Here is a 24623-nt window from a genome sequence, read left to right as displayed (position 1 = left end):
GAGACAGCTTTCTTAAATTCCCTATTGATGTCATCTCAAAGTTCCGGTTATTTTAGCCTTAATAAAGGCTCTGCGTATTAAGACAGAAATCACTGACTATCAGCAAATGGTTATCACCAAATTTGGTATCCATTGCTTTCCTTCCTAGACATGATAGCAATATCTCCACCTCTCATGTTAGTTAAGCACATACATTCATCTTATATTAACTATAAAAAAAAAATGGCTGCTTGCACAGCTTTGAGCCAAGCTGAAGTAGTTTCCATCAGAAGGCTTCTCAAGCTCTAATCTTTTGGGACTCTAATTTAAACTCATTGATTTGTTGCAAATTCTGAAAGAGGAAAAGAGTTCCTTCTGCGCCTCTTCTAGCAGACAAACTTCAAGGCCTGAACACAATCACTTACAGAAAATTTGGAACAGATTTAATGGAGGAGGTACAGTCTGAGCCGGACATCTTTGCTTGTAGCATGGGGGACATTCAGTGGCACAAAGGAGTAGAACCGCTGAGCCTCCTGTATGACAGAATTTGTGTCATGCGCTTGTTTTCAATCAGCTGAACAGGGCCTTTCTGAGATTTCATATTGTCAGTTGGTGAACTTGTCCATCAACATTTCTCTTTAACATATGCACTGTTTGCAAAGCATGGACACTTGTCAACTTACGGTCCCAATTCCTGACTTGCTGCCTGGCTCGGGGAAGGGCCTCTTCTCATTTAATGCTGACTATAATTTAAAGCTAAGCTCTATTCAAAGATGATCATCAACAGGAACAACACAGTGCTTTACTGCTAGAGTCACTGTACAAGCCACAGCAAGGCTGATACTATGTTAACTTCCTTGCATTTTCAAAGATCAAGCCAGGGTGTAACAGTGTGCTACACATTCCAATTGACTGAACAGCAGAAGTCACTGGCTTGGTCCTGAGTCAACTGAGTTGTGTTTTGGGTCCTGTGAGTTCAAACACAAATATTTAACCAAATCTTTTGTGCTGGCTGGTCAAATGGCATTTCTGCTATCGCCTGAAAAATAATGCCAAGGTCTTTATCTTATGTTGAGTCCTAGCAGCAGAGCATGTTACAAGTATGCATGCTTTGTAAATTGTTGAATACTGAAATTTTCATGGAATCTTAATAAATCTGGTCATGGCAAAGTCTTTGTCTTGTAAGGCAGACACTGACATTGTGCAGTTTTGAGTGAGACCTTGCATTGCTGATGGCTGTCAGTCAGCAGGCAGTTGTATTATTACTGCACATTAGTCAGCAAGAGGAGAGTAATTACATTGCACCTGTACATATAGTTATCATTGCACTTCTGTTTCCATTTTCCTCTTCTGTCTCAGTGAATAGTTTTGATCTCAGCCCACAAGTCCTATTCTTTCCAGTTCCCTCCCTCATCCCACCCGGGGGAAGGAAGCAAACATTTGTGCGGTGTTCGGCTGCCTGATGGGTTAAACCACAACAGGTTGTTTTTGTTTTTTGGTACTCTTGGGCCTCTTAGGTGGTGTAGTGGCCCATTTAATATCCAGTTTCCTCTTCTATGTGCTTGACCTGCCAGAAAGCAAAGGAATGCCTTCCAAACGTGCTGGCGAACTTGCAGATTGGCCTCCAGTACAGTCCCTCGCTTTTGTGTGTCTCTACATAGGGGCTGCCCCAAAAGTAGTTGGAGCAGGGGCTGCTGCTGCAGCACAGTCCTGATGCATGTCTCTTTCCTCTCTAAAGCACATCAAACACACAGTCTTGTCTCAGAATTTGAATCTCAGAAACTGGATCTAGTTTCAAGTTTACTTACTATGTATATGTGAGGAAAAGTAGTTGGAAGTGTAATAGATCACTATGCTTTTCTGTTCTATTAAATAATTGCTACTAATAAAACCATTAATTCTGTCATTCCCTGATCAGAATGCCATTAACTTTCATGGATCTTCACATCTTTGGGAAGTTTCTTGAAACATCACGCTTTGAAGAAGACAACAGGAACTACAGAGCTCTGTCCTTTTTGGATAACTTGTGAAATCCTCATGCAAATGCTAAGGACAGTATAGAGTGCCTAAAATAGATCGTGACAAATGCAGTTAACTTCTCAAAAATCTGCATGCTTGGCCTCAGAACAATGTCATTATATCATTCTGGAAGTGAAGGAGAAATACCTAAGAAAGAATTGCAATGATTCCCTTTTCACATTCACAGCTACTTCACTGCGCACACCTGTTGGAGGGGTTGGCAGAAGTCACCCTACGCATAAGGACAACAGCAAGAGTTCAAGCATACATTCAGCAGATGGGTTCTAGTATTTCTGCATTTTGAGATCATTTGGAGCATTAGATCACTATTAGTACCACATGAATGATTACCCAAAGGAACACAAGCTGTACGTGTAAAAAAGTCAGAGTAAACAATGAGTTCATCCCTAGTTTGCTCATTCTAATCTTGAGCAGATTAATATGTAATCTGCTGCCTCAGCAGGAACAGGGAGGTGATAGTGGCTGATTTAATCCACATGCTTTTGTTCTAGAGCTTATAAATAACCACAGGTTTGCAGGTCCCAGTTCAGACTCTTCTGACACTTGACAGCCCTTCCTCAGCCCACCATGGAGTTCTTGGGATGGCCCACAGTCCTCTTGCTGGTCTGCATCTCATGCCTTCTCATTGCTGCATGGAGAAGTACATCACGAAGAGGGAAGGAGCCTCCTGGTCCCACACCAATTCCCATAATTGGAAACGTTTTTCAGCTGAACCCATGGAACTTGATGGGAAGCTTCAAGGAGGTAAGATGTCTCTTTCTTTCCTGTGTTTCCTGTACAGCAAAGCCCAGCCCAGCCTCAGCTTAATTCACAGCTTCTGCATGTTTGCTTTTGATGTATTATGCTGCTTATTGCAATAACTATACTGATGTTGAGACCTGCGCTGGCCTCACGCCAGCACTGCAGTCAGTATACAGTAGATTTCTAGACAAGATACTAATGCTTTCACCATATCCACCGCAACCCCTTTGTGCCCATCTCTTCATTGCTCTGGCAAAAGAGCCCAGCCCTGATTTGTGGTGGACCTTGCTCTATTTTCTTGCCTCAGTTCCCTGGCAAGTAGGTATAATCTCTTGGGTAGGGCCAAACAAGGGAATTTGAAGGGGAATGGTGCCATCTGTTCCCTCCCATGGATATTATCATACATCTGTAAAAAAAAAAAAAAAAAAAAAAAAAAAAAGCCTGTGCTGCAGTGCCTGTGAGAGAATAGGTGGAGTAAGTTTGGCTGTGGAGCCTGTTCCTGAGGGTACTATGATGGGATAGTGGTAGATGGATGGGAAAGTGCTAAGGAATGAATAGCTTTCCAGAGATCTTATTCACCAGGTGATGACCTGCAAACTTAATTTTACATGATTAACATTTGGATGTGCTGTTCCTTGTGTTTTTCCTTCCTACAGCTCAGCAAAAAGTATGGCCCTATCTTCACAATACATTTAGGACCCAAAAAGGTTGTAGTGCTCTATGGCTACGACGTTGTGAAAGAAGCCCTAATCGATAACGGAGAAGCCTTCAGTGGCAGAGGAATACTGCCTCTGATTGAAAAACTCTTCAAAGGCACAGGTACGTCCAGGTAACACTGCCATACAGAACTGACCATGTCATTGGCACAGGAATCCACCTGTGAGGGCAGTGGAGGAGCGACTGGTGGACTTCAAGTACTACATTTACACATAAAAATTAGGAATAAAGTATTAAAAGCCCAACTCATTCCTTGGACCTAGCAGCAGGCTGAAGCCCTAGACAACTGTGTAAGGTCCTAGGCTGGCTTCAGTCAGTTCCTTTCTACTTTCAGCACCCTTCAAATTCTGGCTAAAAGGTGCCTCTAGGATATTACTGTTATTCTTCCATTTCTGAAAATACTGGCCAAGTCCCTACAGCTCAGGTGCCATCAACTGGAAATTCCAGAATACAACACCGACAAGCAAATAAAGGCTGTCCCAGTTAAGGGTCATACTCAATATTAGGCCCTGGGCTCATTCGCCACAACAGCTCCCAGTAGACTGTTTATCCAGGCAAATGGTTATTCCATGGTACATTCTTTTTCTGCAATGTATTCAGTGATGATACGATGTGTGAAGGTGCATCACTGAGCATTTGGGAATGCCTTAGCCATCTGCTTGTGGCCAAGTTGACTTTAATGCCAGTGGTCCCTTTTTATTGACAGCCCACGGTCATTTCTCTTATTCTGGAAATAAACAGTGGTGCCTTGGTCAGATTGATCAATCTGTCACCTCCATAACTGCAGGAAAGTCAGGGTTTGGGGCACATAGCAATTGTGGTAGATATTTATTCCAGAAGGGGGTGGGGGGCAGAAAATTTACTTCCTCGTGGAGTCTTCATTGCTTTTCTTTCTTATGACAGGCATTGTTACCAGCAATGGGGAGACCTGGAGGCAACTGCGAAGATTCGCCCTCACCACCCTGCGTGATTTTGGAATGGGGAAGAAGGGCATTGAGGAACGAATCCAGGAGGAAGCTCGTTTTCTGGTGGAGAGGATCAGGAACACACATGGTAGGACGCTGATGTACATCTACTGGAAAACCTCGTATATCTGCAATGAGACTGTAAGAAAATTCAGTCTGGGTTCACAGATAAAAAACCCTGCTATGGATCTGAGAAAACAGGCTCATCTGTATTGCTCTTTTCATGTCACTGATTCTGCAGTGTATATGCCTCACTGTACAGCTGGCAAGGAGTCATGAGCAAGGCAGGAAAGGGCTGGCTCCAGAACTGCATGGAAGAGGCTGATCCTTAACGTTACCATTAATTGTTCTCTCTTTTTTTCCTTCAGGATTTTATACATTTCCATCTTGATGATTCTTATCTTCCATACTTGAGATATACCTTACTGCAGTCTCCAGGTTCAACTTTCCTTCTTTCATGGATCTCACTTTTTCCTCACACTTCCATAGTTATTTCCTTAGAATACTCTGTAGCCATGCTGTCAAAACTCTACCTTTGATCGCAGGTATCTGAAGTTTCTTTGGGTTTTGGTGGTATTCCCCAGGCAGTCTCTAATACACAGTCTGTCCTGCTACAAGACATGTGTCAGATGAAGGGGAAGTCACTCAGATTAGCGTTGCAGAAAGAACAGTACAAAACATGGACTTAAAGAATTCAAAGAGGAAAATCAGTTATTAACAAGTAGAGAATAACCAGTTGGATAAACCTCTCATTATCTTCTTAAAGGTCTGCACAAATCTGGGTCTCAGGTGAATGCAAAACTTCCTTGAAGCTGTAAGGGGAGGAGATGATGACTAAAGTACTGAAAACAAGTTACTTCTTTTGTTGTTGTTGCAGAGAAACCTTTCAACCCTGGTAAATTCATAATCCATGCTGTTTCCAACATCATCTGCTCCATTGTATTTGGGGATCGGTTTGACTATGAGGACGAGAAATTTCTGGCTTTAATTGAGATGCTGGAAGAAAACAACAAGTACCAGAACAAAATACAAACACAGGTTTGTGCAATTTCATTTCATTAATAAAGTGTAATAATGGTTTAGGTTAAAATTATATTCATTCATGTTACTCATTTATCACTGGTATGCTATTTCATTTTATGGAAGCCTTATTGTATGTCCAAAGCAGAACAGAATTGCTACAGCAGTTCAAGTAAAGTTACTCCTTCAGCATAGTGAAACCATGATGCAAGGGAGAGTTAACTACTTCTCATAGTAACAGAGAAGGGAAAAATTGATTGCAAGCACATTAACTAAAATAGGCATTTCCCTCCTTTTATTATCACAGCTCTACAATTTCTTCCCAACCATCTTAAGTTCTTTACCTGGACCTCATCGTAAGCTAATAGAAAACACTGACAAAGTTGATGACTTCATTACTGAAATTGTAAGAGCACACCAGGAATCTTTTGATCCCAGCTGCCCTCGAGATTTTATTGATGCTTTTATCAACAAAATGCAACAGGTAATGTAAGAGTAAGTGAGAGCTCTCTGGATGATAGGAAAGCCACCATTTGAATCCTTACATTGTCTCCCAGTTGTAGCAGCACACTGGGCTTCTGCAAATACAGAGGGAAATTTCTTTTCATAGCACCTTCATTTCTCTCCCCTCCGTTTTCCTCTGAAAGATTTGTAAGCACAGCGCTAACAATGGCACACAGCACTAGCCAGAGCTGGGAAAGCTGTTAACCAACCTCACCAATGTAATTCCATATGCTTCCCACATGATCTCAAATGTCATATAAGAACTGTTATCCCTGATGTTCTGGGGAGGGTGTATTTTTGAAGAGACATTAGGTGAATCTAAAAACATGCATAGGCATAGGCACAAGGCGTCCTTTGTAGAAAAACTTCTTATCGTTCTCACTCAAACAATCCTGCCAAATTTTCCTCCAGGAGAAAGGGAACTCTTATTTCACTGTTGAGTCCTTGACCAGAACCACAATTGACTTGTTCCTTGCGGGAACAGGGACAACCAGCACCACACTGAGATACGGACTTCTGATTCTCCAGAAATACCCAGAGATTGAAGGTAAGAGGAAAGGGAATATTCACTTGAAGATATATTATAGGCCATGGGCTCAAAGTGGACAGTTTGTGTCACTACCTCTGGTGACAACAGTCCCTAATAGCAGAGATGTCCATCAGTCTTAGCTCTACTTCCAGGAGAGAGCCATCAGTACCAAGTATGTTTGTTCATCTGCTTTTGGGAGGGTGAAAAGCAAGCTTTGCTGCAACTGTGAAGAAAGGCTTTGGGAAACATCCATTCAATTTACTTATTCCCAAACAGAGAAAATTCACAAGGAGATTGACCGTGTGGTTGGCCGAGACCGAAGCCCCTGCATGGCAGACAGGAGCCAGTTGCCATACACAGATGCTGTGGTCCATGAAATCCAGAGATTCATTGATTTCCTTCCTCTTAACGTTCCACATGCTGTGACCAAGGACACCAAGCTCAGAGACTATTTCATACCCAAGGTCTGTTGCCGGGAACATCCACAATCTTTTGCTGTGCTATATTAATTATGCTTTACTTAAGTTTCAAACACACTGGAATGCAATACTGAATCAGAATAATTTGATTTCAGAGAGGGAGTGGTCCTTTTCAGGTGATGGTATGCATTAAGTTGTACAATGTTGTAGCCTTCCTTTTACGAAGGAGCCTTTTCCTACTTTTTATTTGCAATACAAATAATTATTACTGAATGAATTGCAACTATGGAAAAAAGCAGCTAGTTAGCTTCTAGATATGAATGTATGCCATTGGTCTCAGAAAAAAGTTTCTCAAAGCCTTCTAAATGTGCCCCAAGTCTGCACCTCTCAACATTTTTGCAGTTCTACCAGCTTTTCTCGTGACATTTTAACACTATTAGTTTTGACAGACAGGGGAACTCACTAGGACCACATAGCAGCAGTCACCAAAGCAGGGCTTTGCATGTATTCAGCTCTGGGAACTGCTCAACGGGGCTTTACTTTGGCATGTCTCCACTTTAACTTTCTTCTCTCTGTGCTTACTCAGGACACCATGATATTCCCTTTGCTGTCTCCCATCCTGCAAGACTGCAAGGAATTTCCTAATCCAGAAAAATTTGATCCAGGACATTTCCTGAATGCAAATGGTACCTTCAGAAAGAGTGATTACTTCATGCCATTTTCTACAGGTAAAGAGCTCTTCCCATGCCAGGACCCAGACTATCCTCTCCTAGAACATCTTCAGAGATTTCAGTCGCTCTGTCATCACTGTCTGAACAGTGATGTCTGGAGATCTACTGGTCACTTCTGGGCAGCTCTACCCCATATACTGCACTTTCAGTTTACCTCCTTTTCTTAACAAGTACCAGAGCTCCTCTGATGCATCCTCCAAGAAAAGATGCATGAATGGGACATGTAGCCATGCCACTTCTCCCTCCTAGCTAGCCATAAAACAGCAATAGAACAGGAAAAATGGAAGCCTTCAAATTGCATTGACCGACCCAGTACTCTCACACTGTTCTGAATGCTGAGACCTTAGTTTAATTCAATTCACTTCCCCAGAAGGATGCAGTGCTGCATGCCCATTCTGAGAAGTTGGAACTTTCATGGCACAGGGGTTAAAATAAGTTACAAGCAAAAGTATTCTACCATCATCATCTCCTTTTTTTCTCATTCTTTCCTTGCAGGAAAACGCATCTGTGCAGGAGAAGGTCTGGCCCGGATGGAGATATTCTTATTTTTAACATCCATCCTGCAGAACTTTACTCTGAAGCCTGTTGTAGATCGCAAGGATGTTGACATTTCTCCCATAGTCACCTCTCTGGCAAATATGCCCCGACCTTATGAGGTCTCATTTATTCCACGTTAGACAAGTGAAGACAGCTGGCACCTCCCACATTAGAGCTCTTCTTGAATTACTGTCATTGCCCACCCTGGTGAGACTGAGACACTCAGATAATTTCCTAAATTCTTTCCAGACAGAAGATTTATGCTTTTCTATGTGATCCTAGAAGGACATCTCCAGCAGAAAACAATTCTCCACAATGCTTAGACTCCCACACACTCTCCAAAATATGTACATATCTTGACTATTTCTTTTCACTCATTTGTAAGAAATGCATTATGGCTTTAAGACACAATCTGGAAAACCTCCTGTCTCACTAACAACATGGGAAATGGCTGGACTGTATTTATTGGGCCTATCAGAATTAAAAGTGCAGTTAAGCACTGCTCACTGAGTGAAAAGGGAGTGAAGTAGTACTGGGATCTCCATGATGCCTTTTTAGAAAATGAATGGCAGCTTGAATCTTCCCATTACTTTATGAAGTACGGGAAAAATCGCTGAAGAAATTTTACAGACTTCAGGTAAAGAGTTTCTATGAGCTAACAAAGACATGTATAGGTGTAGGACTGGCCTTTCTCAGATTGATCACATTCTCTGCAGTATATATTCTCTGTATAGCTTACTGTAATTGCAGTGACAGAGCTGAATCTGCGCTATGTGGAATAATACAGAACTCGAAACGTCACCACAGTGGCATTAATTAATGCCAGGTAAGCAGCTAAATGTTCATTTCTTTCACTGTGTTAATGGTCTTGAAATACCGCGAGTTATTTGTTTGGTGTTGCAAAAAGTTCAAAGCAGAAAATATCACAGACTGACAGAAATACAAATGAAAAAGATACATGAAAATATTATCTAACTTATCAATATTTGCACCCTGGACCAACTGTTAGAAGTCTACTTGTCAGAAAAAAAAAAAAAAAATGGGAAGCCTCATTGTGCTTCCTTCAACTTTGCCATGGCTAAGAGGCTTGGGAGGCAACTTGCCTGTTCCAGACACTTTCCTCCATGCTGAGCAGAGAAGAAGGCAGCCTGTGCAAAGCAGCAAAAAACAACCACCACCACCACCCACCAGCTGTAGCTCCCAGAGACTCCACCATCATATGGAGCAGGAATCTGAGATCAGAGAAGCACCAAAGCTGTGCCCTGCAAGTCTCACCTTGCGCCTCACTGTGCTCACTGGTACAAGCAGCAGTGCAATTGTAACCAATGGCTGCTTGTATTTCCTCCGAGTTCACCTGACTGAACACAGAGTGGTATTAGCACTTCCTGAGAGATTAAGGATCAGATGTTCTGTCACCTGCTAAACTGGAAAACATATAAAAAAAAAAAAAAAACAGGCAATAAAAGTCTATTTCTCCATGCAGCCATACTGTTCTTTTTCTGTGCCTGCTCACACTCAGTGTTATCAAGGCTCTTACTTCTGGTGGGACAGTACATAGAAAATTGCATACTTATTTGCAGAACTGAGGCAGGGCTACATGACTTTCCATGGCAGACTTGACACAAAGTCTTGTCACTTAGCAACACAAAGAGTGGCTTTCAAACTTGATTAATTCATTCTTTACCCTGTTGCTATTAATTCCCAGATACATTTCACAGACATTCTTATGTTCTGTAAGTTTAAGAAGTTTCTAGGGAGCTGGAAAGCATCTATGGAAATGTCAGTCAGTTGGGCAAGCACTAATGAAGGACAGAACCGGCAGGTTTCAAGCTCACTAAAGCTGTCTCTGAGTTTCCTGTCTATGAAACACTCAAGGAAGAAAAAAATAAGAGCCACTTGAGCTGTTTCCCCTGGCAGGGCAGCAGCACTTGTCTGAGCCCCCATTATAAATTAATATGACGTAAATCAGTAAATGGTGGATATATCCCAGCATGACTGAGACACTCCCAAGTTGGGCATTTGAGCATAATGAACACAGAGGCAGAAGCAAAAACTAAAACTGTAGACTCTACTGCTAACAAAAGAGGCTTTAAGGAAAGCAAAGGCACTACACAGTCACTGCTGTAGACACTTCCTCAGGCAATCCAAGGCAAGGCAAAAGAGAGTCAAGAATCTGAAAGAAACACAGTTTAACTCCTTACAAAAAAAAAGAACAACATACTTGCCTTAAAACCACCATTTCCATCCAAGTGTAAAATGTACAATCAACAAATATACAATTAGCAGAGCAGCATGGCTAGGCTGATACTTTACAGGTTGTATAACTAGAAAGATTACCATTGTGGAAACAGATAATAAAAAAATAAATTAAAAGCTCACCCATGTCCTAGCTGGCAGAAAAAACTCCCAAGGGAGCAATCTCCAGAAAGAGATCCTTCCCCAGTGGCAGTCAGCCCTTAAATGGGGTCTAGGTGAGGTGCAGCCAGGCTCCAACCCTTCTGGTCACACAGCTGAATTGATTTCACCTATGCTCCCAGGCCTGACTCAGTGCTTGCCTCAGGTGATCAATCAGAGGTTCAGGCTGTGATTGAACAGTTCCCATACACCAATAAATGCTCTGGCATGGATTGATCTGGATCTGGATTTGCCTCAGTGTAGGAAATACAGCAGCATCCTAAGCAGTAAACATTGAGAATGGGTATTCAAGTATCTGAAGATTAAGTTGTCAAAACCTAGCCATGAAGTCTGCATTTGACTTATCTAGTTTCTTCAAATATAACTTGTTTGTTGCAGGAACCTCTGCTCCCTACTGCCATATGGCCTTCACCTCTCCATGACAGTGCATACTCAGATACCTGAGATAACAAACACGAAGGCCCTGCATTAGAGGATGGAGGCTTCCACCTTTTTTAGTGTTTGACCTATTAAATAACATTGCATGAGACAGCTTTCTTAAATTCCCTATTGATGTCATCTCAAAGTTCCGGTTATTTTAGCCTTAATAAAGGCTCTGCGTATTAAGACAGAAATCACTGACTATCAGCAAATGGTTATCACCAAATTTGGTATCCATTGCTTTCCTTCCTAGACATGATAGCAATATCTCCACCTCTCATGTTAGTTAAGCACATACATTCATCTTATATTAACTATAAAAAAAAAATGGCTGCTTGCACAGCTTTGAGCCAAGCTGAAGTAGTTTCCATCAGAAGGCTTCTCAAGCTCTAATCTTTTGGGACTCTAATTTAAACTCATTGATTTGTTGCAAATTCTGAAAGAGGAAAAGAGTTCCTTCTGCGCCTCTTCTAGCAGACAAACTTCAAGGCCTGAACACAATCACTTACAGAAAATTTGGAACAGATTTAATGGAGGAGGTACAGTCTGAGCCGGACATCTTTGCTTGTAGCATGGGGGACATTCAGTGGCACAAAGGAGTAGAACCGCTGAGCCTCCTGTATGACAGAATTTGTGTCATGCGCTTGTTTTCAATCAGCTGAACAGGGCCTTTCTGAGATTTCATATTGTCAGTTGGTGAACTTGTCCATCAACATTTCTCTTTAACATATGCACTGTTTGCAAAGCATGGACACTTGTCAACTTACGGTCCCAATTCCTGACTTGCTGCCTGGCTCGGGGAAGGGCCTCTTCTCATTTAATGCTGACTATAATTTAAAGCTAAGCTCTATTCAAAGATGATCATCAACAGGAACAACACAGTGCTTTACTGCTAGAGTCACTGTACAAGCCACAGCAAGGCTGATACTATGTTAACTTCCTTGCATTTTCAAAGATCAAGCCAGGGTGTAACAGTGTGCTACACATTCCAATTGACTGAACAGCAGAAGTCACTGGCTTGGTCCTGAGTCAACTGAGTTGTGTTTTGGGTCCTGTGAGTTCAAACACAAATATTTAACCAAATCTTTTGTGCTGGCTGGTCAAATGGCATTTCTGCTATCGCCTGAAAAATAATGCCAAGGTCTTTATCTTATGTTGAGTCCTAGCAGCAGAGCATGTTACAAGTATGCATGCTTTGTAAATTGTTGAATACTGAAATTTTCATGGAATCTTAATAAATCTGGTCATGGCAAAGTCTTTGTCTTGTAAGGCAGACACTGACATTGTGCAGTTTTGAGTGAGACCTTGCATTGCTGATGGCTGTCAGTCAGCAGGCAGTTGTATTATTACTGCACATTAGTCAGCAAGAGGAGAGTAATTACATTGCACCTGTACATATAGTTATCATTGCACTTCTGTTTCCATTTTCCTCTTCTGTCTCAGTGAATAGTTTTGATCTCAGCCCACAAGTCCTATTCTTTCCAGTTCCCTCCCTCATCCCACCCGGGGGAAGGAAGCAAACATTTGTGCGGTGTTCGGCTGCCTGATGGGTTAAACCACAACAGGTTGTTTTTGTTTTTTGGTACTCTTGGGCCTCTTAGGTGGTGTAGTGGCCCATTTAATATCCAGTTTCCTCTTCTATGTGCTTGACCTGCCAGAAAGCAAAGGAATGCCTTCCAAACGTGCTGGCGAACTTGCAGATTGGCCTCCAGTACAGTCCCTCGCTTTTGTGTGTCTCTACATAGGGGCTGCCCCAAAAGTAGTTGGAGCAGGGGCTGCTGCTGCAGCACAGTCCTGATGCATGTCTCTTTCCTCTCTAAAGCACATCAAACACACAGTCTTGTCTCAGAATTTGAATCTCAGAAACTGGATCTAGTTTCAAGTTTACTTACTATGTATATGTGAGGAAAAGTAGTTGGAAGTGTAATAGATCACTATGCTTTTCTGTTCTATTAAATAATTGCTACTAATAAAACCATTAATTCTGTCATTCCCTGATCAGAATGCCATTAACTTTCATGGATCTTCACATCTTTGGGAAGTTTCTTGAAACATCACGCTTTGAAGAAGACAACAGGAACTACAGAGCTCTGTCCTTTTTGGATAACTTGTGAAATCCTCATGCAAATGCTAAGGACAGTATAGAGTGCCTAAAATAGATCGTGACAAATGCAGTTAACTTCTCAAAAATCTGCATGCTTGGCCTCAGAACAATGTCATTATATCATTCTGGAAGTGAAGGAGAAATACCTAAGAAAGAATTGCAATGATTCCCTTTTCACATTCACAGCTACTTCACTGCGCACACCTGTTGGAGGGGTTGGCAGAAGTCACCCTACGCATAAGGACAACAGCAAGAGTTCAAGCATACATTCAGCAGATGGGTTCTAGTATTTCTGCATTTTGAGATCATTTGGAGCATTAGATCACTATTAGTACCACATGAATGATTACCCAAAGGAACACAAGCTGTACGTGTAAAAAAGTCAGAGTAAACAATGAGTTCATCCCTAGTTTGCTCATTCTAATCTTGAGCAGATTAATATGTAATCTGCTGCCTCAGCAGGAACAGGGAGGTGATAGTGGCTGATTTAATCCACATGCTTTTGTTCTAGAGCTTATAAATAACCACAGGTTTGCAGGTCCCAGTTCAGACTCTTCTGACACTTGACAGCCCTTCCTCAGCCCACCATGGAGTTCTTGGGATGGCCCACAGTCCTCTTGCTGGTCTGCATCTCATGCCTTCTCATTGCTGCATGGAGAAGTACATCACGAAGAGGGAAGGAGCCTCCTGGTCCCACACCAATTCCCATAATTGGAAACGTTTTTCAGCTGAACCCATGGAACTTGATGGGAAGCTTCAAGGAGGTAAGATGTCTCTTTCTTTCCTGTGTTTCCTGTACAGCAAAGCCCAGCCCAGCCTCAGCTTAATTCACAGCTTCTGCATGTTTGCTTTTGATGTATTATGCTGCTTATTGCAATAACTATACTGATGTTGAGACCTGCGCTGGCCTCACGCCAGCACTGCAGTCAGTATACAGTAGATTTCTAGACAAGATACTAATGCTTTCACCATATCCACCGCAACCCCTTTGTGCCCATCTCTTCATTGCTCTGGCAAAAGAGCCCAGCCCTGATTTGTGGTGGACCTTGCTCTATTTTCTTGCCTCAGTTCCCTGGCAAGTAGGTATAATCTCTTGGGTAGGGCCAAACAAGGGAATTTGAAGGGGAATGGTGCCATCTGTTCCCTCCCATGGATATTATCATACATCTGTAAAAAAAAAAAAAAAAAAAAAAAAAAAAAGCCTGTGCTGCAGTGCCTGTGAGAGAATAGGTGGAGTAAGTTTGGCTGTGGAGCCTGTTCCTGAGGGTACTATGATGGGATAGTGGTAGATGGATGGGAAAGTGCTAAGGAATGAATAGCTTTCCAGAGATCTTATTCACCAGGTGATGACCTGCAAACTTAATTTTACATGATTAACATTTGGATGTGCTGTTCCTTGTGTTTTTCCTTCCTACAGCTCAGCAAAAAGTATGGCCCTATCTTCACAATACATTTAGGACCCAAAAAGGTTGTAGTGCTCTATGGCTACGACGTTGTGAAAGAAGCCCTAATCGATAACGGAGAAGCCTTCAGTGGCAGAGGAATACTGCCTCTGATTGAAAAACTCTTCAAAGGCACAGGTACGTCCAGGTAACACTGCCATACAGAACTGACCATGTCATTGGCACAGGAATCCACCTGTGAGGGCAGTGGAGGAGCGACTGGTGGACTTCAAGTACTACATTTACACATAAAAATTAGGAATAAAGTATTAAAAGCCCAACTCATTCCTTGGACCTAGCAGCAGGCTGAAGCCCTAGACAACTGTGTAAGGTCCTAGGCTGGCTTCAGTCAGTTCCTTTCTACTTTCAGCACCCTTCAAATTCTGGCTAAAAGGTGCCTCTAGGATATTACTGTTATTCTTCCATTTCTGAAAATACTGGCCAAGTCCCTACAGCTCAGGTGCCATCAACTGGAAATTCCAGAATACAACACCGACAAGCAAATAAAGGCTGTCCCAGTTAAGGGTCATACTCAATATTAGGCCCTGGGCTCATTCGCCACAACAGCTCCCAGTAGACTGTTTATCCAGGCAAATGGTTATTCCATGGTACATTCTTTTTCTGCAATGTATTCAGTGATGATACGATGTGTGAAGGTGCATCACTGAGCATTTGGGAATGCCTTAGCCATCTGCTTGTGGCCAAGTTGACTTTAATGCCAGTGGTCCCTTTTTATTGACAGCCCACGGTCATTTCTCTTATTCTGGAAATAAACAGTGGTGCCTTGGTCAGATTGATCAATCTGTCACCTCCATAACTGCAGGAAAGTCAGGGTTTGGGGCACATAGCAATTGTGGTAGATATTTATTCCAGAAGGGGGTGGGGGGCAGAAAATTTACTTCCTCGTGGAGTCTTCATTGCTTTTCTTTCTTATGACAGGCATTGTTACCAGCAATGGGGAGACCTGGAGGCAACTGCGAAGATTCGCCCTCACCACCCTGCGTGATTTTGGAATGGGGAAGAAGGGCATTGAGGAACGAATCCAGGAGGAAGCTCGTTTTCTGGTGGAGAGGATCAGGAACACACATGGTAGGACGCTGATGTACATCTACTGGAAAACCTCGTATATCTGCAATGAGACTGTAAGAAAATTCAGTCTGGGTTCACAGATAAAAAACCCTGCTATGGATCTGAGAAAACAGGCTCATCTGTATTGCTCTTTTCATGTCACTGATTCTGCAGTGTATATGCCTCACTGTACAGCTGGCAAGGAGTCATGAGCAAGGCAGGAAAGGGCTGGCTCCAGAACTGCATGGAAGAGGCTGATCCTTAACGTTACCATTAATTGTTCTCTCTTTTTTTCCTTCAGGATTTTATACATTTCCATCTTGATGATTCTTATCTTCCATACTTGAGATATACCTTACTGCAGTCTCCAGGTTCAACTTTCCTTCTTTCATGGATCTCACTTTTTCCTCACACTTCCATAGTTATTTCCTTAGAATACTCTGTAGCCATGCTGTCAAAACTCTACCTTTGATCGCAGGTATCTGAAGTTTCTTTGGGTTTTGGTGGTATTCCCCAGGCAGTCTCTAATACACAGTCTGTCCTGCTACAAGACATGTGTCAGATGAAGGGGAAGTCACTCAGATTAGCGTTGCAGAAAGAACAGTACAAAACATGGACTTAAAGAATTCAAAGAGGAAAATCAGTTATTAACAAGTAGAGAATAACCAGTTGGATAAACCTCTCATTATCTTCTTAAAGGTCTGCACAAATCTGGGTCTCAGGTGAATGCAAAACTTCCTTGAAGCTGTAAGGGGAGGAGATGATGACTAAAGTACTGAAAACAAGTTACTTCTTTTGTTGTTGTTGCAGAGAAACCTTTCAACCCTGGTAAATTCATAATCCATGCTGTTTCCAACATCATCTGCTCCATTGTATTTGGGGATCGGTTTGACTATGAGGACGAGAAATTTCTGGCTTTAATTGAGATGCTGGAAGAAAACAACAAGTACCAGAACAAAATACAAACACAGGTTTGTGCAATTTCATTTCATTAATAAAGTGTAATAATGGTTTAGGTTAAAATTATATTCATTCATGTTACTCATTTATCACTGGTATGCTATTTCATTTTATGGAAGCCTTATTGTATGTCCAAAGCAGAACAGAATTGCTAAAGCAGTTCAAGTAAAGTTACTCCTTCAGCATAGTGAAACCATGATGCAAGGGAGAGTTAACTACTTCTCATAGTAACAGAGAAGGGAAAAATTGATTGCAAGCACATTAACTAAAATAGGCATTTCCCTCCTTTTATTATCACAGCTCTACAATTTCTTCCCAACCATCTTAAGTTCTTTACCTGGACCTCATCGTAAGCTAATAGAAAACACTGACAAAGTTGATGACTTCATTACTGAAATTGTAAGAGCACACCAGGAATCTTTTGATCCCAGCTGCCCTCGAGATTTTATTGATGCTTTTATCAACAAAATGCAACAGGTAATGTAAGAGTAAGTGAGAGCTCTCTGGATGATAGGAAAGCCACCATTTGAATCCTTACATTGTCTCCCAGTTGTAGCAGCACACTGGGCTTCTGCAAATACAGAGGGAAATTTCTTTTCATAGCACCTTCATTTCTCTCCCCTCCGTTTTCCTCTGAAAGATTTGTAAGCACAGCGCTAACAATGGCACACAGCACTAGCCAGAGCTGGGAAAGCTGTTAACCAACCTCACCAATGTAATTCCATATGCTTCCCACATGATCTCAAATGTCATATAAGAACTGTTATCCCTGATGTTCTGGGGAGGGTGTATTTTTGAAGAGACATTAGGTGAATCTAAAAACATGCATAGGCATAGGCACAAGGCGTCCTTTGTAGAAAAACTTCTTATCGTTCTCACTCAAACAATCCTGCCAAATTTTCCTCCAGGAGAAAGGGAACTCTTATTTCACTGTTGAGTCCTTGACCAGAACCACAATTGACTTGTTCCTTGCGGGAACAGGGACAACCAGCACCACACTGAGATACGGACTTCTGATTCTCCAGAAATACCCAGAGATTGAAGGTAAGAGGAAAGGGAATATTCACTTGAAGATATATTATAGGCCATGGGCTCAAAGTGGACAGTTTGTGTCACTACCTCTGGTGACAACAGTCCCTAATAGCAGAGATGTCCATCAGTCTTAGCTCTACTTCCAGGAGAGAGCCATCAGTACCAAGTATGTTTGTTCATCTGCTTTTGGGAGGGTGAAAAGCAAGCTTTGCTGCAACTGTGAAGAAAGGCTTTGGGAAACATCCATTCAATTTACTTATTCCCAAACAGAGAAAATTCACAAGGAGATTGACCGTGTGGTTGGCCGAGACCGAAGCCCCTGCATGGCAGACAGGAGCCAGTTGCCATACACAGATGCTGTGGTCCATGAAATCCAGAGATTCATTGATTTCCTTCCTCTTAACGTTCCACATGCTGTGACCAAGGACACCAAGCTCAGAGACTATTTCATACCCAAGGTCTGTTGCCGGGAACATCCACAATCTTTTGCTGTGCTATATTAATTATGCTTTACTTAAGTTTCAAACACACTGGAATGCAATACTGAATCAGAATAATTTGATTTCAGAGAGGGAGTGGTCCTTTTCAGGTGATGGTATGCATTAAGTTGTACAATGTTGTAGCCTTCCTTTTACGAAGGAGCCTTTTCCTACTTTTTATTTGCAATACAAATAATTATTACTGAATGAATTGCAACTATGGAAAAAAGCAGCTAGTTAGCTTCTAGATATGAATGTATGCCATTGGTCTCAGAAAAAAGTTTCTCAAAGCCTTCTAAATGTGCCCCAAGTCTGCACCTCTCAACATTTTTGCAGTTCTACCAGCTTTTCTCGTGACATTTTAACACTATTAGTTTTGACAGACAGGGGAACTCACTAGGACCACATAGCAGCAGTCACCAAAGCAGGGCTTTGCATGTATTCAGCTCTGGGAACTGCTCAACGGGGCTTTACTTTGGCATGTCTCCACTTTAACTTTCTTCTCTCTGTGCTTACTCAGGACACCATGATATTCCCTTTGCTGTCTCCCATCCTGCAAGACTGCAAGGAATTTCCTAATCCAGAAAAATTTGATCCAGGACATTTCCTGAATGCAAATGGTACCTTCAGAAAGAGTGATTACTTCATGCCATTTTCTACAGGTAAAGAGCTCTTCCCATGCCAGGACCCAGACTATCCTCTCCTAGAACATCTTCAGAGATTTCAGTCGCTCTGTCATCACTGTCTGAACAGTGATGTCTGGAGATCTACTGGTCACTTCTGGGCAGCTCTACCCCATATACTGCACTTTCAGTTTACCTCCTTTTCTTAACAAGTACCAGAGCTCCTCTGATGCATCCTCCAAGAAAAGATGCATGAATGGGACATGTAGCCATGCCACTTCTCCCTCCTAGCTAGCCATAAAACAGCAATAGAACAGGAAAAATGGAAGCCTTCAAATTGCATTGACCGACCCAGTACTCTCACACTGTTCTGAATGCTGAGACCTTAGTTTAATTCAATTCACTTCCCCAGAAGGATGCAGTGCTGCATGCCCATTCTGAGAAGTTGGAACTTTCATGGCACAGGGGTTAAAATAAGTTACAAGCAAAAGTATTCTACCATCATCTCCTTTTTTCCTCATTCTTTCCTTGCAGGAAAACGCATCTGTGCAGGAGAAGGTCTGGCCCGGATGGAGATATTCTTATTTTTAACATCCATCCTGCAGAACTTTACTCTGAAGCCTGTTGTAGATCGCAAGGATGTTGACATTTCTCCCATAGTCACCTCTCTGGCAAATATGCCCCGACCTTATGAGGTCTCATTTATTCCACGTTAGACAAGTGAAGACAGCTGGCACCTCCCACATTAGAGCTCTTCTTGAATTACTGTCATTGCCCACCCTGATGAGACTGAGACACTCAGATAATTTCCTAAATTCTTTCCAGACAGAAGATTTATGCTTTTCTATGTGATCCTAGAAGGACATCTCCAGCAGAAAACAATTCTCCACAATGCTTAGACTCCCACACACTCTCCAAAATATGTACATATCTTGACTATTTCTTTTCACTCATTTGTAAGAAATGCATTATGGCTTTAAGACACAATCTGGAAAACCTCCTGTCTCACTAACAACATGGGAAATGGCTGGACTGTATTTATTGGGCCTATCAGAATTAAAAGTGCAGTTAAGCACTGCTCACTGAGTGAAAAGGGAGTGAAGTAGTACTGGGATCTCCATGATGCCTTTTTAGAAAATGAATGGCAGCTTGAATCTTCCCATTACTTTATGAAGTACGGGAAAAATCGCTGAAGAAATTTTACAGACTTCAGGTAAAGAGTTTCTATGAGCTAACAAAGACATGCATAGGTGTAGGACTGGCCTTTCTCAGATTGATCACATTCTCTGCAGTATATATTCTCTGTATAGCTTACTGTAATTGCAGTGACAGAGCTGAATCTGCGCTATGTGGAATAATACAGAACTCGAAACGTCACCACAGTGGCATTAATTAATGCCAGGTAAGCAGCTAAATGTTCATTTCTTTCACTGTGTTAATGGTCTTGAAATACCGTGAGTTATTTGTTTGGTGTTGCAAAAAGTTCAAAGCAGAAAATATCACAGACTGACAGAAATACAAATGAAAAAGATACATGAAAATATTATCTAACTTATCAATATTTGCACCCTGGACCAACTGTTAGAAGTCTACTTGTCAGAAAAAAAAAAAAAATGGGAAGCCTCATTGTGCTTCCTTCAACTTTGCCATGGCTAAGAGGCTTGGGAGGCAACTTGCCTGTTCCAGACACTTTCCTCCATGCTGAGCAGAGAAGAAGGCAGCCTGTGCAAAGCAGCAAAAAACAACCACCACCACCCACCAGCTGTAGCTCCCAGAGACTCCACCATCATATGGAGCAGGAATCTGAGATCAGAGAAGCACCAAAGCTGTGCCCTGCAAGTCTCACCTTGCGCCTCACTGTGCTCACTGGTACAAGCAGCAGTGCAATTGTAACCAGTGGCTGCTTGCATTTCCTCCGAGTTCACCTGACTGAACACAGAGTGGTATTAGCACTTCCTGAGAGATTAAGGATCAGATGTTCTGTCACCTGCTAAACTGGAAAACATTAAAAAAAAAAAAAAACAGGCAATAAAAGTCTATTTCTCCATGCAGCCATACTGTTCTTTTTCTGTGCCTGCTCACACTCAGTGTTACCAAGGCTCTTACTTCTGGTGGGACAGTACATAGAAAATTGCATACTTATTTGCAGAACTGAGGCAGGGCTACATGACTTTCCACGGCAGACTTGACACAAAGTCTTGTCACTTAGCAACACAAAGAGTGGCTTTCAAACTTGATTAATTCATTCTTTACCCTGTTGCTATTAATTCCCAGATACATTTCACAGACATTCTTATGTTCTGTAAGTTTAAGAAGTTTCTAGGGAGCTGGAAAGCATCTATGGAAATGTCAGTCAGTTGGGCAAGCACTAATGAAGGACAGAACCGGCAGGTTTCAAGCTCACTAAAGATGTCTCTGAGTTTCCTGTCTATGAAACACTCAAGGAAGAAAAAAAATAAGAGCCACTTGAGCTGTTTCCCCTGGCAGGGCAGCAGCACTTGTCTGAGCCCCCATTATAAATTAATATGACGTAAATCAGTAAATGGTGGATATATCCCAGCATGACTGAGACACTCCCAAGTTGGGCATTTGAGCATAATGAACACAGAGGCAGAAGCAAAAACTAAAACTGTAGACTCTACTGCTAACAAAAGAGGCTTTAAGGAAAGCAAAGGCACTACACAGTCACTGCTGTAGACACTTCCTCAGGCAATCCAAGGCAAGGCAAAAGAGAGTCAAGAATCTGAAAGAAACACAGTTTAACTCCTTACAAAAAAAAAGAACAACATACTTGCCTTAAAACCACCATTTCCATCCAAGCATAAAATGTACAATCAACAAATATACAATTAGCAGAGCAGCATGGCTAGGCTGATACTTTACAGGTTGTATAACTAGAAAGATTACCATCGCGGAAACAGATAATAAAAAATAAATGAAAAGCTCACCCATGTCCTAGCTGGCAGAGAAAACTCCCAAGGGAGCAATCTCCAGAAAGAGACCCTTCCCCAGTGGCAGTCAGCCCTTAAATGGGGTCTAGGTGAGGTGCAGCCAGGCTCCAACCCTTCTGGTCACACAGCTGAATTGATTTCACCTGTGCTCCCAGGCCTGACTCAGTGCTTGCCTCAGGTGATCAATCAGAGGTTCAGGCTGTGATTGAACAGTTCCCATACACCAATAAATGCTCTGGCATGGATTGATCTGGATCTGGATTTGCCTCAGTGTAGGAAATACAGCAGCATCCTAAGCAGTAAACATTGAGAATGGGTATTCAAGTATCTGAAGATTAAGTTGTCAAAACCTAGCCATGAAGTCTGCATTTGACTTATCTAGTTTCTTCAAATATAACTTGTTTGTTGCAGGAACCTCTGCTCCCTACTGCCATATGGCCTTCACCTCTCCATGACAGTGCATACTCAGATACCTGAGATAACAAACACGAAGGCCCTGCATTAGAGGATGGAGGCTTCCACCTTTTTTAGTGTTTGACCTATTAAATAACATTGCATGAGACAGCTTTCTTAAATTCCCTATTGATGTCATCTCAAAGTTCCGGTTATTTTAGCCTTAATAAAGGCTCTGCGTATTAAGACAGAAATCACTGACTATCAGCAAATGGTTATCACCAAATTTGGTATCCATTGCTTTCCTTCCTAGACATGATAGCAATATCTCCACCTCTCATGTTAGTTAAGCACATACATTCATCTTATATTAACTATAAAAAAAAAATGGCTGCTTGCACAGCTTTGAGCCAAGCTGAAGTAGTTTCCATCAGAAGGCTTCTCAAGCTCTAATCTTTTGGGACTCTAATTTAAACTCATTGATTTGTTGCAAATTCTGAAAGAGGAAAAGAGTTCCTTCTGCGCCTCTTCTAGCAGACAAACTTCAAGGCCTGAACACAATCACTTACAGAAAATTTGGAACAGATTTAATGGAGGAGGTACAGTCTGAGCCGGACATCTTTGCTTGTAGCATGGGGGACATTCAGTGGCACAAAGGAGTAGAACCGCTGAGCCTCCTGTATGACAGAATTTGTGTCATGCGCTTGTTTTCAATCAGCTGAACAGGGCCTTTCTGAGATTTCATATTGTCAGTTGGTGAACTTGTCCATCAACATTTCTCTTTAACATATGCACTGTTTGCAAAGCATGGACACTTGTCAACTTACGGTCCCAATTCCTGACTTGCTGCCTGGCTCGGGGAAGGGCCTCTTCTCATTTAATGCTGACTATAATTTAAAGCTAAGCTCTATTCAAAGATGATCATCAACAGGAACAACACAGTGCTTTACTGCTAGAGTCACTGTACAAGCCACAGCAAGGCTGATACTATGTTAACTTCCTTGCATTTTCAAAGATCAAGCCAGGGTGTAACAGTGTGCTACACATTCCAATTGACTGAACAGCAGAAGTCACTGGCTTGGTCCTGAGTCAACTGAGTTGTGTTTTGGGTCCTGTGAGTTCAAACACAAATATTTAACCAAATCTTTTGTGCTGGCTGGTCAAATGGCATTTCTGCTATCGCCTGAAAAATAATGCCAAGGTCTTTATCTTATGTTGAGTCCTAGCAGCAGAGCATGTTACAAGTATGCATGCTTTGTAAATTGTTGAATACTGAAATTTTCATGGAATCTTAATAAATCTGGTCATGGCAAAGTCTTTGTCTTGTAAGGCAGACACTGACATTGTGCAGTTTTGAGTGAGACCTTGCATTGCTGATGGCTGTCAGTCAGCAGGCAGTTGTATTATTACTGCACATTAGTCAGCAAGAGGAGAGTAATTACATTGCACCTGTACATATAGTTATCATTGCACTTCTGTTTCCATTTTCCTCTTCTGTCTCAGTGAATAGTTTTGATCTCAGCCCACAAGTCCTATTCTTTCCAGTTCCCTCCCTCATCCCACCCGGGGGAAGGAAGCAAACATTTGTGCGGTGTTCGGCTGCCTGATGGGTTAAACCACAACAGGTTGTTTTTGTTTTTTGGTACTCTTGGGCCTCTTAGGTGGTGTAGTGGCCCATTTAATATCCAGTTTCCTCTTCTATGTGCTTGACCTGCCAGAAAGCAAAGGAATGCCTTCCAAACGTGCTGGCGAACTTGCAGATTGGCCTCCAGTACAGTCCCTCGCTTTTGTGTGTCTCTACATAGGGGCTGCCCCAAAAGTAGTTGGAGCAGGGGCTGCTGCTGCAGCACAGTCCTGATGCATGTCTCTTTCCTCTCTAAAGCACATCAAACACACAGTCTTGTCTCAGAATTTGAATCTCAGAAACTGGATCTAGTTTCAAGTTTACTTACTATGTATATGTGAGGAAAAGTAGTTGGAAGTGTAATAGATCACTATGCTTTTCTGTTCTATTAAATAATTGCTACTAATAAAACCATTAATTCTGTCATTCCCTGATCAGAATGCCATTAACTTTCATGGATCTTCACATCTTTGGGAAGTTTCTTGAAACATCACGCTTTGAAGAAGACAACAGGAACTACAGAGCTCTGTCCTTTTTGGATAACTTGTGAAATCCTCATGCAAATGCTAAGGACAGTATAGAGTGCCTAAAATAGATCGTGACAAATGCAGTTAACTTCTCAAAAATCTGCATGCTTGGCCTCAGAACAATGTCATTATATCATTCTGGAAGTGAAGGAGAAATACCTAAGAAAGAATTGCAATGATTCCCTTTTCACATTCACAGCTACTTCACTGCGCACACCTGTTGGAGGGGTTGGCAGAAGTCACCCTACGCATAAGGACAACAGCAAGAGTTCAAGCATACATTCAGCAGATGGGTTCTAGTATTTCTGCATTTTGAGATCATTTGGAGCATTAGATCACTATTAGTACCACATGAATGATTACCCAAAGGAACACAAGCTGTACGTGTAAAAAAGTCAGAGTA

At 42.0% G+C, this 24623-nt stretch overlaps 3 protein-coding genes across 3 annotated transcripts in view; 2 read left to right on the top strand and 1 right to left on the bottom strand.

Moving 5' to 3' along the window:
* The window catches only part of BLOC1S2 (biogenesis of lysosomal organelles complex 1 subunit 2), a 66946-nt gene that overhangs the window by 11360 nt on the left and 30963 nt on the right, over positions 1–24623 (bottom strand). The gene's annotated exons all lie outside the window — the stretch shown is intronic.
* On the top strand, positions 2511–9385 carry LOC149917046 (cytochrome P450 2H1). The gene is made up of 9 exons (XM_090145138.1): positions 2511–2763; positions 3417–3579; positions 4381–4530; positions 5320–5480; positions 5770–5946; positions 6378–6513; positions 6772–6959; positions 7501–7642; positions 8141–9385. The coding sequence occupies exons 1-9, from the start codon at positions 2587–2589 to the stop codon at positions 8320–8322; spliced, it is 1476 nt and encodes a 491-aa protein (XP_090001264.1). The 5' UTR covers positions 2511–2586; the 3' UTR covers positions 8323–9385.
* On the top strand, positions 13633–20150 carry LOC149917045 (cytochrome P450 2H1). The gene is made up of 9 exons (XM_090145137.1): positions 13633–13885; positions 14539–14701; positions 15503–15652; positions 16442–16602; positions 16892–17068; positions 17500–17635; positions 17894–18081; positions 18623–18764; positions 19260–20150. Exons 1-9 carry the CDS (start codon positions 13709–13711, stop codon positions 19439–19441), a joined length of 1476 nt encoding a protein of 491 aa, XP_090001263.1. The 5' UTR covers positions 13633–13708; the 3' UTR covers positions 19442–20150.

Source organism: Phasianus colchicus, chromosome 8 (assembly GCF_987193195.1).
Source record: "Phasianus colchicus chromosome 8, bPhaCol1.hap1.1, whole genome shotgun sequence".
NCBI lineage: Eukaryota > Metazoa > Chordata > Aves > Galliformes > Phasianidae > Phasianus > Phasianus colchicus.
Note: the sequence above shows the minus strand (reverse complement) of the source record. Positions and strands in the feature narration are given on the sequence as shown.

Excerpts from the sequence above, each read along its gene's own strand:
- LOC149917046 (XM_090145138.1), top strand. The coding sequence starts at position 2,587 with ATGGAGTTCTTGGGATGGCCCACAGTCCTCTTGCTGGTCTGCATCTCA. Across the intron at positions 6,514-6,771 it reads GAAATACCCAGAGATTGAAG|AGAAAATTCACAAGGAGATT; the intron begins GTAAGAGGAAAG and ends ATTCCCAAACAG. Across the intron at positions 6,960-7,500 it reads GAGACTATTTCATACCCAAG|GACACCATGATATTCCCTTT; the intron begins GTCTGTTGCCGG and ends GTGCTTACTCAG.
- LOC149917045 (XM_090145137.1), top strand. The coding sequence starts at position 13,709 with ATGGAGTTCTTGGGATGGCCCACAGTCCTCTTGCTGGTCTGCATCTCA. Across the intron at positions 17,636-17,893 it reads GAAATACCCAGAGATTGAAG|AGAAAATTCACAAGGAGATT; the intron begins GTAAGAGGAAAG and ends ATTCCCAAACAG. Across the intron at positions 18,765-19,259 it reads CTTCATGCCATTTTCTACAG|GAAAACGCATCTGTGCAGGA; the intron begins GTAAAGAGCTCT and ends CTTTCCTTGCAG.